This window comes from Panthera tigris, chromosome C1 (assembly GCF_018350195.1).
Source record: "Panthera tigris isolate Pti1 chromosome C1, P.tigris_Pti1_mat1.1, whole genome shotgun sequence".
Lineage (NCBI taxonomy): Eukaryota > Metazoa > Chordata > Mammalia > Carnivora > Felidae > Panthera > Panthera tigris.
The window spans coordinates 117,772,743-117,789,425 of NC_056667.1; the positions used below are offsets into that span (position 1 = coordinate 117,772,743).

At 54.3% G+C, this 16,683-nt stretch overlaps 1 protein-coding gene across 1 annotated transcript in view; it reads left to right on the forward strand.

Moving 5' to 3' along the window:
* SCTR (secretin receptor) overlaps positions 1-16,683 on the forward strand; it is a 77,779-nt gene that overhangs the window by 34,138 nt on the left and 26,958 nt on the right. The window contains exons 3-4 of the mRNA XM_042994268.1: positions 6,006-6,113; positions 12,610-12,713. Coding sequence (XP_042850202.1) covers positions 6,006-6,113; positions 12,610-12,713 — 212 coding nt within the window. The remainder of the gene's footprint in view (positions 1-6,005; positions 6,114-12,609; positions 12,714-16,683) is intronic.

The following is a 16,683-nucleotide window of genomic DNA, read 5'->3' on the forward strand; positions in this document are numbered from 1 at the left end:
TGCCCCTTGGATGGCCTAGGGATGAGGCCAGGGTAGCTAAGAAAGGCAAAAGGAGACAGCAGGAAGCCAGGGAACAGGCAGCTGCAGGAGCCCCTGAACAAGGGCTCTTGGGGAGGAGAGAGGGTGAATGGTGGGAAATGGGGTCTGGAGGCACCTGGGAGATGAATATGGCAGCTGTAGGCGGAGAGAGTTAACACTGCACAAGCAGAAGCCAGGGGACGACCAGAAGGGCAAGGTGAGGGGGACCTTGGGTTCCATTTTGACCTCCATTAACCTGCACAGTGAGCAGCTGGGGGCGGGGCGTGGAGGGACGGCAGACCCACTGCCCGAGTCAGCATGGCCCCAGGCGGCCTGGCTTGATCCTGGCCCCGTGGCCCCACAACCGGACACGTGGCTCCCGAAAGGCTCCCAGGTTATCGTCAGCCCATCTGAGCTCATTTATAAATAAATCAAGGACTGGAAGATTGATGCTCCTGTCTGGTGGGACGCAGGGCAGACGGGCAGTTCGCAGAGGGCCGGGCTGTATTCCAGGCACCGGGCCGGGTGGGGGTTTAGACATGCCACAGGCTGTCCTGCCCTCTCCAGTCACCTGGGCCTGTATTCCAGCCCCCTCCCCATCGCCAGACCTGCCTCTGGGGCCACTCTCCTATGGGGGCAGGGGGTGGGGGAGGACGGCGGGACCAGGATGGCAGGACAGAGGGAGCTCTGGGCCTGGCGCGGTGCCGGGGGCTTCACAAGAGTAAAGGAGACCAATCTCTGTCCGTCAGCTCCAGTGGGCAAAATAGAATTTCCTCAGTTTCGTAAGTTTAATTCTGACTCCATTCTCCTGGGGTGGAGAAACCTCAGCCTTGATATTTTCTGGATCTTCCTCAACTTGCCCAGGGTATCAGAGATTCACACAGTGCTGGGGTACCTGGGGGAGCCCGTGTGGTCTTGAGCTCTACGGAGTGGTGGCCGACAGACCTCTGTGTTTCGTGGGAAGGCATGGGCGGCGCGAGGCTGTCTGTGGTCCTGCTCTAGACATACCCCCACAGCCATTTATCCTGTGGGCTATCCCACCATCCGGGCCTGGTGGGCAGCGGGGTACCCCTGCCTCTTTCTGGAACCTTATCTGTCCTGCTCATCGCTTGCCCTCCTTACCTCCCAAATCTGAGGGAAGTCTCGCTCCTTTTCTGTTTTCTCCCAAGCATTTTGTTTATACCAGAATTCTTGTCCACCTCCCCCTGCTCCCCTCCCCCTATACCCCAGGGCCTCTGAAACCCCAAGCTAGGAAGATTATAAGTTTTCCTGACCACCTCTGAGAATGTGAACCAGTAGTCTGAGGAGGAGGAACCAAAAAAGGCGGGGAGAAAAACCAGAATGGAGATGAATAGATCAGAAAATATTCTCCTGCACACAAATCATTTAATCCACACCAAAATCCCCAGGTATGTTACTATGCCCATTTTATAGATGAGGAAACTGAGGCCCGCAGAGGTAACTGGCGTGCCCAAGGTAGATTTGGGTCCAAAGCTAGCTCTGTCTCCACCACAACACCACTTCAACTCAGGATCCTGTGCTGTCCTCTGGGGCCATGGCTCAGCAGGCGCCCCCTGCTCCCCCAGATGGCACTTGTAGCCCAACATTGTTTTTTCTTGTCTCCCCACTTGAGCTTCCCCAACCTTCCATCCCTTCCCTCCAGCCGGACAGTCAGTGGTGACAGTGACCAATCAGAGATGGTGGAGGGCTTCGAGGTTCGCCCGTCACCTGCCCCGGGCCCTGCTGGCCCAGGCGGCAGCTAATTTGTGTGCATTTGAGCCCTGCCTTTCCAGAGGCAGTGAGCCTTGCCTACTGGCTCAGTAACATGAGCCCCATTTACCAAGCTCCACCAATCTTTTTTATCTCATTGGATGGCCCCTTACCTCGGACTCAGCAAGCGAGCGCTGGGGCTCAAGATTTAAAACTACCCAGGCTTTGTCCCTTCCCCACCAGAACTCCAGAAGGAACCTAGTGCCAAGACACCCTCCCTCCCTCCCATCCATGCTCCACCTGTGCAGGCCTCCCCCCCGCCACCTCAGAGCAGGAGCCTGGTGGGAAGTGGGGTGTGAGGCCCTCCACTCACACCCTGGAACAGTGCAAGCAAGGGAGGTCCCTGCCAGCAGTCGGGAGGCCACACAGAACCACCCTGCTCGCCTGGCCACAGTCCCTCGAGCCCAGCTGCAGCCATGCACAACCTGTACTGGTTTCCTTCATCTTTTCTCTTTTTTTTTTTGACGTTTATTTATTTTTGAGACAGAGAGAGACAGAGCATGAACAGGGGAGGGTCAGAGAGAAGGAGACACAGAATCCGAAACAGGCTCCAGGCTCTGAGCCATCAGCACAGAGCCCGACGCGGGGCTCGAACTCACGGACCGCGAGATCATGACCTGAGCCGAAGTCGGACGCTTAACCGACCGAGCCACCAAGGCGCCCCCATCTTTTCTCTTTAAATCGATTGACTTTTTTTCCCCAGCATGCTGTACATTAAATGTTAGACTTACTCATCCTTCATATGAGGCTTTGTGCCCTTTGACTAACCTCTCCCCGTTTTTCCAACCTCAGCCCCCGATGACCATTCTATTTTCTGCTTCTGTGAGCTCGAATCATGCAGACTCCACATGAGGGAGGTCCCGCGGCATGTATCCGTCTGTGTCTGGCTTAGTTTATTCAGCATAGTGTCCTCCAAATTCATCCATGTTGTCACAACATGGATGTCTTTTTTTTTTCTTATTTTTAAAAAAAACTTTTTTTTTTTTTTAACATTTATTTATTTTTGAAAGACAGAGCCAGAGCGCAAATGGGGGAGGGCCAGAGAGAGAGGGAGACACAGAATCTGAAGCAGGTTCCAGGCTCCGAGCTGTCAGCCCAGAGCCCGACACGGGGCTCGAACTCACGGACTGCGAGATCGTGACCTGAGCCGACGTCGGCCGCCTGACCGACTGAGCCACCCAGGCGCCCCTGATTTCTTTCTTTTTTAAGGCTGAATAACATCTCACTGTAATTTTCCTTATCCATTCATCATGTGATGGACACCTAGGTTGTTTCCACACAGTGGCTATTGTAAATAGTGAAACATGAATAGTGAAACATGGGTCAGATAACTCTTTGGGATCCTGATTTCATTCCCTTTGGCTGTATACCCAGAAGTGGGATTGCTAGATCAATGGTAGTCCTGCTTTTATTTTTTGAGGAACCTCCATACTGTTTTCCAATGGTGGCCGTACCAGTTTACGTTCCTGCCAACAGTGTGCGAGGCCTCCCTTTTCTTTCAATTGACTGTTATTTTTTAACATAGCCCCATCCTAAATAATAATAGCTGTAAAATCACTTTTTAATACATGTTAAATTCTTTCTAAAAAAAAAAATGTGGAGCTATGGAAATGAAAAGCATCCGACCATGTACCCGCTAAAAGAGCATGCCAGCGAGGATGTGCTTCCTGCACTGGGAGCACTGGGTCTGTCCCCAGACGGCGAGGCTGAAGCTGGGAGAGAGCGTGGCCGTGTCACAGCTGTGTCACAGTGCTCCAGACACGAGCAATGCCACGGGAAAGTAGCATCAGGTCTGCTGCCACCGAGGGTCAGCCGGGAGGGTGGGATCCCAGCTCCACCAGTGGCAGCTCTGTTCCCCTACACATGTCCCTTTGCCTCTTGGAGCTTGCATCCCACGTCTCTATCACCCCTGCTGTGGGGCAGCGACGTTACCCAATCCCCACGGGGTGCACGATGTCTGAAACGTGCCCGGTGCCAGCCTGGCTGGCCCCTTCCCCAGCCTTTTCGCTCTGCAGGGTTGATATGAAGGGTGTGACAGTGACCCAGCTGTCAGGGGGACCCCAGGCACCCTCAGGGGAGCCGGCTCCCACCTTACCACCAGTCACTCCCCCGCCGCCTTCTGCCAGCACCAGGGCAGTGTCCCTGTGGGCCCTGGGCAGTATGACCCGGGGCAGGACGCCTGCCAGATGACCTGGCTCCCTCCCCATCTGTCTGGCCAGCTGCACATGGGTTGTCCAGCCTCATGGGCAGGAGGTGTGGGCCGATGCTCTGGCTGACCTGGCCGGCTCCAGCCCTGAATCCATTTCTCCCAAAGTGAGGAAAGAGGCCCCTGAATTTTTCCACAGCTGGGAAGTGCACCAACTGCTTCCACTACAAGAGATGTGGCTCATTATAAATGAGGCATCCTGCTGCCGCGGAGAGTTCTGGGTCAGGCTCACCCCCCAGACTCCAGATGCCAGAAAAAGTCAGAGTAGACAGACACAGTGGGACATCTGTTATGGGCCTTCCCAGCACCGTGTTGCCGTCCCAGGGGCATCTGGGGAGGCCAGAGTCATGGGGTGGGGGTGGGAGCGAGGAGGGGAGGGGCGAGCAGGGCCCACAGCTGGAATCTGGACAACTAGCTGCCTAGATGGCCGTAGAACCCTGCTTGGGTGCTTTGGGTGGGGGGCTCAGATGGAAAGCTCCAGCGGCTCTTTCAGGGCTGGCTGTGAGAGTCGGGGTGAAGGTTCAGGGACATCCAAGGGGCTGCTCATCTCCCACATTCCTTGAATGACACAGACCCTGGTCCTCAGTCTCCACATACTTCCACTGTCCTGCACAAGCCCCGTCCGAGCCCTGCCTCTGTGTCCACGCGCTCTCTCATTCTGCACCAGCTCCCTTGCCCAGGGCCACAGCTGTCTGTCACTTCAGGGGCTTCTCTGCCTCCAGAGCCCCTAGCCAGGCATCCTGACCTCAGGCCTGGCCTCCTGGGGGCAGGGCTCCCACTTCCTCTCTCCCTCTAATCCCTCTGGGGGCTGGCCCTCCTGCAAGAGAAGAGCCCCATCTGCCCTCAGCCCACCTCTCCGCATCCTCCCTCTTTCCCTCCTGTCCCAGCCTCACACCCTGCCTCCCCCGACTCCTGGCCTCTCTCCAGCTTCCCTAGCCTGGCTCCATGAGCCTGGCTTCCACTAGGAAGCTGGGGTTGGTGCCCGAGGAGACAGGGCAGGTGGGCAGAGCCTGTGAGGTGGCACTGAGCAGTGTGGCTGGAACAGCCACTTCCCGGCCCCTGCATTTCTGAGCTGTGTGACTCCAGGAACCTTCTTCTTTTCACTGCTTATTGCTTCGTTTATAAAACCAGGACAGGGCAGGTGCCTTGGAGCATGCTGTGGGTGCTTCCTGTGTGTGAAGCATGCGGTGACTGCCTCCCACTAGCACCAAACCAGAGCTGGTAGGCAGAGGACCAGAAGGCCAGGACATTAAGATGGAATTTAGAAGTCAGTGCCCAGATAAAAGTCTGCTTCCAAGGGATGCACGCCAGGGAACGGTACGGGAGCTGGTTTTAACACAGTATTATGCCTGGCCCCCTCCCAATACCGATGAAATCAGGATCCCTGGGTGTAGGGCCCCATCTGTATGTTTTTAAAACTCTGCAGACGGTTCTACTGTGCAGCCAGGATGGAGGCCCGTAGCTGTCGAGTCCTTTAATGCAAACTGAGGCCAAGAGGTATTTCGTCTTCCACTCTAGAGAAATCCACACCAACCCTTAGGAGGCTTATGTAAGATAATGGGTGTTCCTTCCTGCCTTCATGCCTTCAACATGAGCACTTACGGCAGAGTCAAAGATTAAAGATTAAAAGCATGTTAGGGGTGCCTGGGTCGCTCAGTCGGTTAAGTGTCTGACTTTGGCTCAGGTCATGATCTTGCAGCTTGTGAGTTCGAACCCCGCATTGGGCTCTGTGCTGACAGCTCAGAGCCTGGAGCCTGCTTCAGATTCTGTGCCTCCCTCTCTCTCTGCCCCTCCCCTGCTTGCACTCTGTCTCTCTTTCTTTCTCAAAAATAAGTAAACATTAAAAAAATAAAATAAAAGCACATTACATACCATTGGTTCCTGATGTCAAGGGGTCAGGACCTGATGGGAACTCCTGGCAGGCAGGGGGGTTGGGGACGGTGACAAGGTGGTGGAGAAGGCCCTTGGCCCCTGCTCCATCCCTGACTAATGCTACTGTTTCTCTTCACAGGTTGCGAGGGGCTGTGGGACAACATGAGCTGCTGGCCCTCCTCTGCCCTGGGACAGACTGTGGAAGTGGGGTGCCCACAATTCCTCCGGATGCTCACAGGCAGAAACGGTAAGCTCTCAGCCAGAAGGTCTTGGCTGCGACACAGTGGGTGGCCCTCTGGGTAGGGCCTTGTCCCGGAGGCCACAGAAACTCTAGGGACAAGCAGTGACTGGAATGGTGACAGGTGGTCTTTGTTGGGAATCGGAGGCCTTGCTGGGGGTGTGGGGCAGGTTTCACTCGTGGGGTCCCAAGGAAGGGGGCCAGGAAGCATTGTATCAGGAAGTGACGAAGGAGACTGGGTTTGCTTCTCTCTGTCCCACACCTGCATTTATGGCTCCCCCACTCCCTTTGACGTTTCTGTCCCCTAAGCAACCAGACCCCTCGTTCTGGCTCCTGGATCTGGGTCCCACCCTGGCACAACCCGACTTTCCAGAAATCTACTTCCTATGTGTCCATTCTGTCAGGCCCTGCTGATAAACCACACCCTCCCTGAAAGCCCCTGGCCTCCTGGGTGATCTCTTGGTGAGGAAAATTGCAGTTTACAAGGATTTTCTTAATTTGAGGCAGAGAAGTAGGTAGACTGTTTCAGACAGGGGATATTCAGGGACTAACATTAGCTGAAGCTCCCCTACGTGCCAGGCATTTTTAAACACATGGGCTCATGCAATCATTACAGCACCCCTACAAGTCACAGACCTTTCTCCTCCATGTGACCCAGTAGAGTGGAGATAACAGGGACAAATAGGGGCTCAGCAGTTTGCTTAAGGTTCACAGCTAGAAGACAGCGAAACTAGGATTCAAACCCAGATTTCTCGGACTTCAAAACTATGCCCTGTCCTCAAGGGCATGGTCAAGGTGGGACTCTGGCCCCGTGGTGAGGGTGATGCTGGGTGGAGGCAAGGTCGCTTCATGGCCTTTGGCCCCTGGCCTCAATGAGGTCATTTAAAGTCTAAAGCCTGACCCAGCCCTGCTGCCCTTCTCCCTTCACCGGTTTGCAGCAAAAAAAGCTGGCCAATGAGGCCCTTAACAAGAAGGAACCAACAAAGATGATTTCACACAAAAACCCACCAGCATCCCAAAGCTAGGGATGGAAACCAAGACTGGGTGGTGTGGGAGAGGAGTGTGAATTCCTCGGTCTATAATTCTCTAGTACACATGTGTGCACACGTGCGTGCACACATGCACACACACACACACACACACACACACACAAATTTGGGGAGCATGCTGTGGTACCTGGCTGCCCCTCTCAGCCTCATTGGTACCCAACATACAGGAAGTGTAGGGGGACCAGGTTTGAGTCCCCCTCTCCGCTTACTGCTTGGATGCCAGCTGCGGACACAGACAGATCTCCCAAATCTCAAAGCCTTCGTTCACACAGTGCCTTCCCCGCCTAAAGTCCAAAACGGGTGCTTCTAAAAATATTTTTTTTTACATTTATTCATTTTTGAGAGACAGAGAGAGAAAGAGAGAGAGCACGAGCGGGGGAGGGGCAGAGAGAGAGGGAGACACAGAATCCAAAGCAGGCTCCAGGCTCCGAGCCATCAGCACAGAGCCCGACGCGGGGCTGGAAATCACAAACCGCAAGATCGTGACCTGAGCCAAAGTCGGACGTTCAACCGGCTGAGCCACCCAGGAGCCCCCAAAACGGGTGGTTCTGATTAGCAGCAGGCCTGAACATGACCCCGCTTCTGCCCACATTGCCTCTGCCAGAGCTAAGTCATGCGGTGACATCTAACTGCAAGAGACGTGGGAAAGTGTGGTCCCACCAGGTGTCAGTCTCTGCCTCAGAGCCCAAGCTACTCATTCTCAGCCTCATTTTTCTCGCCTGTAAAATGGGGAGAATAAACAAGACCGGTCCCTAAGGCCGTGCTTGGAAACGAACTTTAAATACCTTCCTTTATCTTTTCTCTCCCTCTCTTCCCCCTTCTTGCCCTCCCGCCCATACCCCCAAGTCCCCCCACCTGCACACACATGCTAGCAAACTTGCCAACAGCTTGACCACTCCCAGCGTGACCCTTCCACATCTGTGTCTGGGACCCACAGAACTCTAGAGAGACCCATGAGGTTAATCCACACATGGCTGCCCTGGAGTAAACGCTGGTCAGGTGTAAGGCTAGGACCAGATCCTGGACTCCCTGTCCAGTGCTCCTCCCTCACTGACCAAGTTCTCCTGTTGGAGGGACTAGAAGTTCTCCTCCTTTCCCAGCCTTCCCTTCACAGCCTTCCCAGAGCCGCGTTGCCTCTGCCTCCCCCAACACCACCGGTCCTGCTTTTCCGCAGAGCGCCAGGCAGATCCGTGCTCATGGCCAAATCCTCCCCAGTCAATTGCTAGAAACCCTGCCTGCCTCATTAACTAGTAGCCCTCTCACTCCTCTTTCAGGCTCCCCAGCCCTTTCATTGCTGGAGACCTACCAGAGTTCACCCAGGAGTGCAGTTCAGGTCTGCACGCTGTGGGGGAGGAAGCTGGGGTCCTACGCCTACCTCTGTTGCAGTTTCCTCTTGATGACACATGGTGTCGCTGTGGGGCTGCGGGACCCACCCATCCGCCTGTCCACAGGGACCCTGCACCCCAAGCGTTACCCACACGTTGGGAGGCAATGTCATCTCCCCTCCCCCACCTCCCTACTGCGGGGCCATACCCAGCCCCAGGCCCAGGGCATACCTAGCCCCAGGCCCAGGGCATCGGCCTGTCCAGGAGCACAGGTCAGGACCAGGCCAGCCTGAGTCAGTCACCAAGAACCATCTTCTACCTCCACCCTCACTCCTCATAGATCCCAGCACCCTGGTCTTCTCTCAGGAGGGAAGGCTCCCCTTAGGGGTGTCCTACAGGATTCCAGGGCTCACCCACCCAACCCAGAGAGGAGCACCCGATGAGGACAGTCTGGTGTTTTGGTCCAACCCTTCCTTCTGACGGAAGAAAATAATAATAATAAAGTAATTCTTTCTCAGGGCACCCACCACCTGGGCCCAGACAGGATGGTTGTCCGTGTGACTGGAGAAATGGCAGGCTGGACTCTGCCCCCAGATATTTTTCTGTGTGTGCCAAGGTCTAGAGTGTTCCCTCCAGGATGCATTCCTTTGATTCTTAATAGGACACTGGTCTTCCAGAGTGCCTCATTAAAAAACACACTTCCCGGGCAGGGTCAGACCTTGGCCTTTCTCTTCTATCTTGGGACTAGAGCCTTAAAGCAGTAGAGGTTCCTAACCTGATTAGGGTCCTGGAGCCTTTTGAGGATTGGATGAAACTTTGGACTGGCTTTTCCCCAAACTGCACATATGTATATGCACAAAAATCCTGACCGTGCCCTCAGGGACCTTGGAGGTACACATTGGTCTGAAATGGGAATCACTGATCTTATCTATTAGGAATTAAACCCAGGGGAAGTGGGTGGGGTTGAAGGGACTCCAGAGAGAGGCTAACCCTTGTCTCTGCGTTTCTGCCAAGAGCCCCGTCAGTAAAGAGCACTGCCTTGTGAGCCACGCTGGGCGCCTGGCCTGGGTCACATTCAGCATCTGTCTTGGGAATCCCCCTGGGTCGGTGAGAAAGGCTCAACACAGGCAGCCCGGCCCAGCCTCTAGGCACACACTGTCTGATAACCTGTTCTGGGCTCCAGGGAGTGGGTGTTCTCGTAGTTCAACTTCCCATCCCACCAGCCTAAATCTGACCATCATTCTCTCCTGTCTGACAACCTGTAGCTTCCTTGACTTAACTAGAAATCTTCCAGCCCCTACTAAATCCCGAGATTCCAAGCCCCACCACTCCTGGTCTGTTTGCGAAAGGCCAAAAGGAAAAGGGAGCCATGCCTCGGTGTTTGAGGGTACTCAGCCTGGGCAATTCTGATATGCTGTCGTGCTTCCTGCCCCGTCCTGCAGAGGGTGTGGTTACTCCTCAGGGCACAGAGAAGTCATGCACCCAGGTGACCCCAAGATGACCAAGAGGCGATGCTGGGTTTCAGACTCAGATCTGGCTAGTTTGAAACCTGTGCTCCAGGTCTCGTGAGCCTTCCTTCATAGGCTGGGCATGCCCAGAGTCCAGAGGGCGTGGTCTCCTGGCGCCGGAAGCTATCCCTGGGACTGCAGGGAGAGTGCCCAGGCAGGAGGGAGGCACAGTGAAGAGTCACGTCCTGGCTGGGCCCTGTGGCCCAATTCCGGGCCTTGGTTTTCGTATCTGTAAAGGAAGCCAGCAGCGCCTTCCTCGCTGGGTGCTGTGAGGATTAGATCGGAATCTGTAAATTAGCATAGTGACTGGTTCTAGAAATGCCAGCCATATTTCTCCAGCTCAGTGGAACGCATTTGACCCTGAACCCTGTGAGCCAGTGGTCCACACCCTGAGGCCTGTCGGAGAGGAGCACAGGAGGCCCAACTGGGGTGGTTAAGGCCCCTCCAAAGGGTACCCATTAGAGTAGGTGGCGTGTGAGGGCTCCTATCTCCAGGGCTGTGACCAGCCTCCTGTCACACCCACTGCAGCCGGACCCAGGGACCAGCACTCGGCTCTCCTGGGCATCCAGAGTAGAGGATGCAGCTGGGCTAGTCAGTCCATGGAGGGAAACTCCTCCTGGAGCTCCTTCTTGGACTGGCAGCTTCCCTTCCCCAGTCTTCGGGCTCCTGCTCTACAAGCTCCTTGTGGGCAGACCCCCCTGTTCTCTCACAGAGGAGCTTAGCCCGGGGCTGCTTCTTCTCCACTCAGCTGCTTGTCTAGGCAGCCAGCCACCGCTGGATGAGCAGGGGCTCTGGGCCGGCACTGGGAGCCCTCGGGAGCTCATCATGTGCTGGGCGAGGCAGGGAAGCACAGTGAGCTCTGCGGGAGGACCGCAGTGATGCAGAGAAATGCGGAGCTGGCCTCGTCCTGGTTGCTGGAGGACCAAGAAGGCATTCCCTCCCGTGAGGAGCAGCTATCTGGAAGGTTTCCCTCGGTGCCGCTCTGGTGGTTTGCAGGTGTGGGGAGAGCAGGACGTGAAGTTAAATGTGAAACAGAACTTCCTCGGTGTGGGAGCAGCACCCGGAGCCTGAGAAAAGTTCACTCCGGGAGTGGCCAGGTCCCTGCCAACCATGCCAGATTCTTGGGGGATCCAGCCTTTAGATGGTGGCGGGACCCGGGATCAGGATATGCAGGAGAAGGAAAGGGGATCGGCACACAGTGTGTGGCTAAGAGTAAGGGCGCCCGGATGGCTCAGTCGGTTTAAGCATGCAACTCTTGGTCTCAGTCCAGGTCATGATCTCACGGTTTCGTGGGTTCGAGCCCTGCATCGGGCCCCGCGCTGGCAGCGTAGAGCCTGCTTGGGATTCTCTGTCTCCCTCTCTCTCTGCCCCTCCCCCACTTGCACTGTCTCTGGCTCTCTCAAAATAAACTGGAAACAAAAAACAGAGTCAGGGTCTGAGACTCAGGGTTCAAATCCCACTTCCCTCACTTCCTCTGCTGTGATCTTAAGCACCTTATTTAACCACTGCGTGCCTCAGTTTCCCCAACTGTAAAATGGGCACAGTATTTACATGTTATGATATATTTTATTATAAAAGTAACTGCCTGGTTCATAGTCTCGTTAGGGTTAAATGAGCTGCTACCTGTCACAAGCTTAGGACAGTGCCTGGCACACAGTCATCATCACGTGTAGTATTACTATAGTAGAGCACAGGACTTTGTAATTGAGCAAATACGCAATCATTAGGGAGTGAGATCAGTGGCTTTTTGGTTGGGGGGTGTATCATCGCTTGGGACTGCTGTCCTCGAGCACTACACTTGGCCCCTCGAGTCCTATGGGACATGACAATCCCTTGAAAGAGAACTGGTGTCCTACCAGTTCAAAGCACGAGGACTTATTATTTATCTCCCGTGAACACCCAGGGGTGGGCGAACAGCCCCCTGTTTGGGAGAAACCCTCCAAAAGCCAGCAGTGTCTCCTCAGCCAGTGGGGGTTGAGGATGGGGAGGGGAGGTCCCTCCTGGAACGCTGAGGGATGTTGGAGCTGAGATCAGAGCCGGAAGGGGAGGTGAGGGGTGCGGTGGGAGGGGACGGCCACGGGGCCTAAGAGAGCCCTGGAGTGAGGCTGGGCCTGGGGGCAGCAAGCTGGGCTGGGGAGCTGTGACCGGAAGTTCTGCAGGGGCCTGGGGTCTGGTGGAGGAGAGTCACTGGGGCCGTGGGGGACTGTGACCTGTGTGATAAGGTCTCCCTGTCTGTGAAACCCTGGGCCTGGCACAGAGGGACGGGTGGGCGGGTGAGGCAGTGAGGGCCCCGGGAGGAAGGCAGCAGTGCTTGGAGGCTGGACGGGGTACGTGTTCAGAGCTGGCATGGTTTGTAGATCGAGGCATCAGGGGTCAGCCGGTCTGCCCGTCTCTCTCACACGTACACACACATCTGTGTCTTCGCCCTTTCTGAGGCCACCTCCCTACATTCCTTTCCCACCACCTCTCCTTCCTGACTCTTACGTCTTCTTCAAGGATCAGCTGGGGCCGAGTGACAGGGCAGGGCCTGGCTGCCCCTAAGGTGTGGCAGAGGGGACCCAAGACACCAGGCCGTCTGCCTCCGGTCCCCACTGCTCACCTGCAGGATGCTTGGCTCCCACAGGCTCCGTGTTTCGAAACTGCACAGAGGACGGCTGGTCAGAAGCCTTCCCTAGGCCTGACCTGGCCTGTGGGGTTAATGTGAACGACTCATCCAACGAGAAGCGGGTAAGCCTGGGCGCCCCTCATTCTCGGGCTGGGGGCCTGCAGGGTGAGAAGCCCCTGGGAGAGGACAGAGTGGAGCCAGCCCAGGGCCACGGCCAGGGGACCGGGAGCTGCTCCTGCCACCCACCCCCTCCCACTCATCAGCCGGGGTTCGTTGGGCCTGCCTCACTGCCCTAGTCTGTCAGTCTGGAGACGGTGTTCATGGAGACTGTGGCACAGTGTGAACCGCCCCACGCAGCCACGAGACTGAGGGTGATTTAGTCAGGAAACCAAAAGAGCGCCAACGTGGTGGCTAAGTGCCTGGAGCCAGGCTGGTGAGTCTAACTCTGACGGTGACCTTGGTGGGGGTGGGGGGGACTTAACTTCTCTGTGCCTCACTTTCTGCATCAGGGAAATGGGGCTAATAATGGTTCTGACCTCACAGACTGGTCAAGAGAACCAAATGAGGTCATCCAGGGAGGTGCTGAGAAGGGTGCCTGGTCATAGGAAGTGTTCAGTGAATGCTCGCTCTCAGGAGTCTCGGGCTCTGACGGGAAGAAGAGAGCCCAGCTGCTGCAGGGCAGGTCTGGTTTGAGAGAGGGGGCCGAGCTGTGGGCGGAGCTTCCTCGGGGGCTGCAGAGGCCTCCCGAAAAGTGTCCGTGAGTCTCAGAGAGCCCTTCTGTCCTCACTTTTCCTGCCTGATTCATACACATCCTCCAAGACTTCACTCCCACCCATCAACTCCAGAAAGCCCTTTCTCCCCACCCCCACCCCCAGGGAGGGCCCTCTTGTTATGCTGAGTTGGCTCCACTGTTACCTACTACGTTACATGGAATCGTCTGCATGTGCCACGTGCATCCATTTCTCTTACCAAAATGCGAGCTCTTCAGAGGCATTAATTCACTTAACATTTATTAAGCACCTACTGTGAGCCAAGGAGGGGTCTAGATGTGGGAATATGGCAGGGACATATCAGAATCTTATTCATTTGCAGGCCCCCGGTGCCCAGCACAATGCCTGGCGCCTACTAGGTGCCCAATGAATGTTTATAGTTGTACTGAACACCTACTATGTGCCGGCTTCCTGCATACAATCACACTAAGTCCTCAGAAGGATCCATTGTAAGTTCATTATTTTCTCCATTTTGCAGATGAGGACGTTGAGGCTCAGAGGGGTTAAGGAACATACTCAGACAATAGTGGAGGCAGGAGTGAAACCGAATCAGTTCCAAAAAGAACCTGTGCTCCTTCCTCTAGCTTCTGCTGCCTCCCTGGAATGGTGCATGCCTCCCCTAGGAGATGCGCTTTTGCAGTTTCCATGGGTTAAACTCCCCAGTGGGAATACGGATGGGCAAGCACGTTTGTCCCTTGGAGGATGGGGTGGGGTCACGTTAGAGAAGCGTGGGGGGCCAGGGGCAGAGTGAAGGGAGAAAGGCTGAGGTTGGAAGACAGACCGTGCCCACTTCTGAAGTTTTTCTAAGACTCCTCTCTCTAGTCAGTCAGTCCTCTGTATGAAAGACACTGATTGGGGGACCAAGTTGGAGGCTCAAGTTTCTTCCCTCCAAGGGAAGAACTTGTTATCCAGTTGGGGGAGACACGTGAAGTCTTCAGATCTGGCCAGAGTGGGATAATTTAATAACGAGACCCAACAAAGATTGATCAGTAGGTACAGATGGTCTTGAGGGGGGGGGTGGATGGGCTCTGATCCCTGCAGGTTACCATTTCCATCACTGACTTACATGAGGACAGGAAGTTTATGTGTATCACGTTGTTAAGATCCATAGAATTAAGAGGGAACATTCTTATGACTAGCGGCAGCATGGAAGTTCAAAGGAATGCTTTGGGCTGCAAGAAAGAAATTTCCCAACTTGCCTAATAAACGAATGTGGCTCATGGAACTGGGCTGCAGAGAACAGCCTCCATGGCTCTTATAAAGTGGCACTAAGAAGCTGCCCAAGGACCGGGCTCTCTCCATTTCTCTCCCTGCTATCCTGATGGCTCCTTCCCCAGGCTGGCACCTCCCTCGATGTAAGATGACTGCCATTGGTGACTATAGCCACAGACTCCCCTGTGCCTGCTTGTCCAGGAGAAGGGATAGCCCAAGTTCCTATGGCTCCTTCCTGAGAGCAAGAAAGCTTATTCTTTTTTTTTTAAATTTTGTTTAAAGTTAATTTATTTATTTTTGAGAGAGACAGAGAGAGTGCACAAGTGGGGGAGAGGCAGAGACAGAGGGGGACAGAAGATCCGAAGCAGGCTCTGGTGTGACAGCAGACGGCCTGACGCAGGGCTTGAACTTACGAACCATGAGATCGTGACCTGAGCAGAAGTCAGACGCTTAACTGACTGAGCCAAAGAAAGCCCCAAGAAAGCTTCTTTGCCAAACCCCAGCAAGCTGTCCTCACATCTCAGTGGCCCAGTGACTTGAGCCTGCCCACCCCTCGACCGTCCCTGGCAGGGGGGTGGAATACAGGATAAGCCTAGGCCAGTGGTTCTCAAACCTTTTGGCCTTGGGATCCTTTTATACTCTCAAGAATTGTTGAGACCCCAGGGACCTCGTGTTTTTGTGAGTTATGTCTACTGAAACCACATTTGAGACTCTGTTGGCTTAGACTAATCAGCTGGGAAAGAACAAAGCCCAGGGCCTCAACCATGATATCCATCCAGGGTTGAAACTGTAACATCTCCAAACAAGGAACTAAAAGTGAACAAAGATAAATGCAAAGTTTGGACTTAACTCAGAATATTAATTGGCCAAAAATAGTGGAAAGGAGACTTACCTTGGCTTCAGCTTACATAAAAAGATTAAAAAATTAAAAAAATTAAAACTCCCGAGATCGGAAGGTTTTCCAGACCAGTGTGATTTCCTGGTGCCTAGATGTTGGTCCACACACTTTGCCTTTTATCCTGAGGTTTGAATCATCCTATTTCTTATTGTTGAAATGTCTTTTTTCTTTTAATCAAAGGGTGATGGAAATATACATTTGTTGGTTGTCTTTTTTTTTTAATTTCCTTACTTGGCACATAATACTCTATTCATTAACAAAAGTCAATAACGGACTCAGATTAGCAGAGAGACCAGGTTTGCTTACCTGGAGCAGAGTTGGGCAAACTATAGCTCTTGAGCCAAATCCAGCCCACCACCTGCCTGCCACTTTCAATAAAAATAAAGTTTTATTGAAACATAGCTACGCCCATTTGCACTACAAGGGCAGAGTTAAGTAGTTGCAAGAGACCAAATGGCTCCCAAAGTCTAAAACGTTTATTATCTGTCCCTTTACAGAAAAAGCCTGCTGACCCCTGCTCTAAAGGATTTAGAAGGAAAGTGGCCTAGTCAAGAAACGCAGCAGAGACAGGCAACTTGATCCAGGGCTTCTGGACCCGATGCCCTGTGAGGACTGGTGCACCGTTATAGATTATCGAGGGCTGGGGCACTCAGGTCGTATCAAGCCCCCTAGGAGCAGGGCTTTTTCTGGGTCCGAACTTAAAGACATAACACAGGAATGAGTAGAGTTGGCTGGTATCCTGAGGGTCCCCCGGCAATAATGAACCCAGCCACAGGACAGTGCAGAGTAATCAGCCTGAACGCCCCATACTTGTCACCCCATGCCTCACGCTGCCACAGACGGGCCCAAATCTGTTTCTGAACTGAGAGCTGCAAAATCAGGTGTCCTCAGGAGTGAGGCTCATGCCCTCTAGCATGCGGCTCATCCTGCCCGTGGCAAGATTATCGGCTGACAGCTGGGGCCTCTAATTTCTTGACATCTGACTGCTCTTTAATATCCCAAAGTCTAGGCACTATGGATCTAATGCAGCCTTACCACCCTGGGAGGTGGCTCCTGGCTTCTGGGACCCCCGTCACATTAGTGGGGAAGCTCAATGTCACATGACAGCCATCCCATCGAAGGCCACCTCTTGCTTTCAGAAAACTTTCGGGCACTCTGAGTCAGATTTCTTCTTGGTAACTTCGTCCCACTGGAGCTCACCGATTGGGTCTT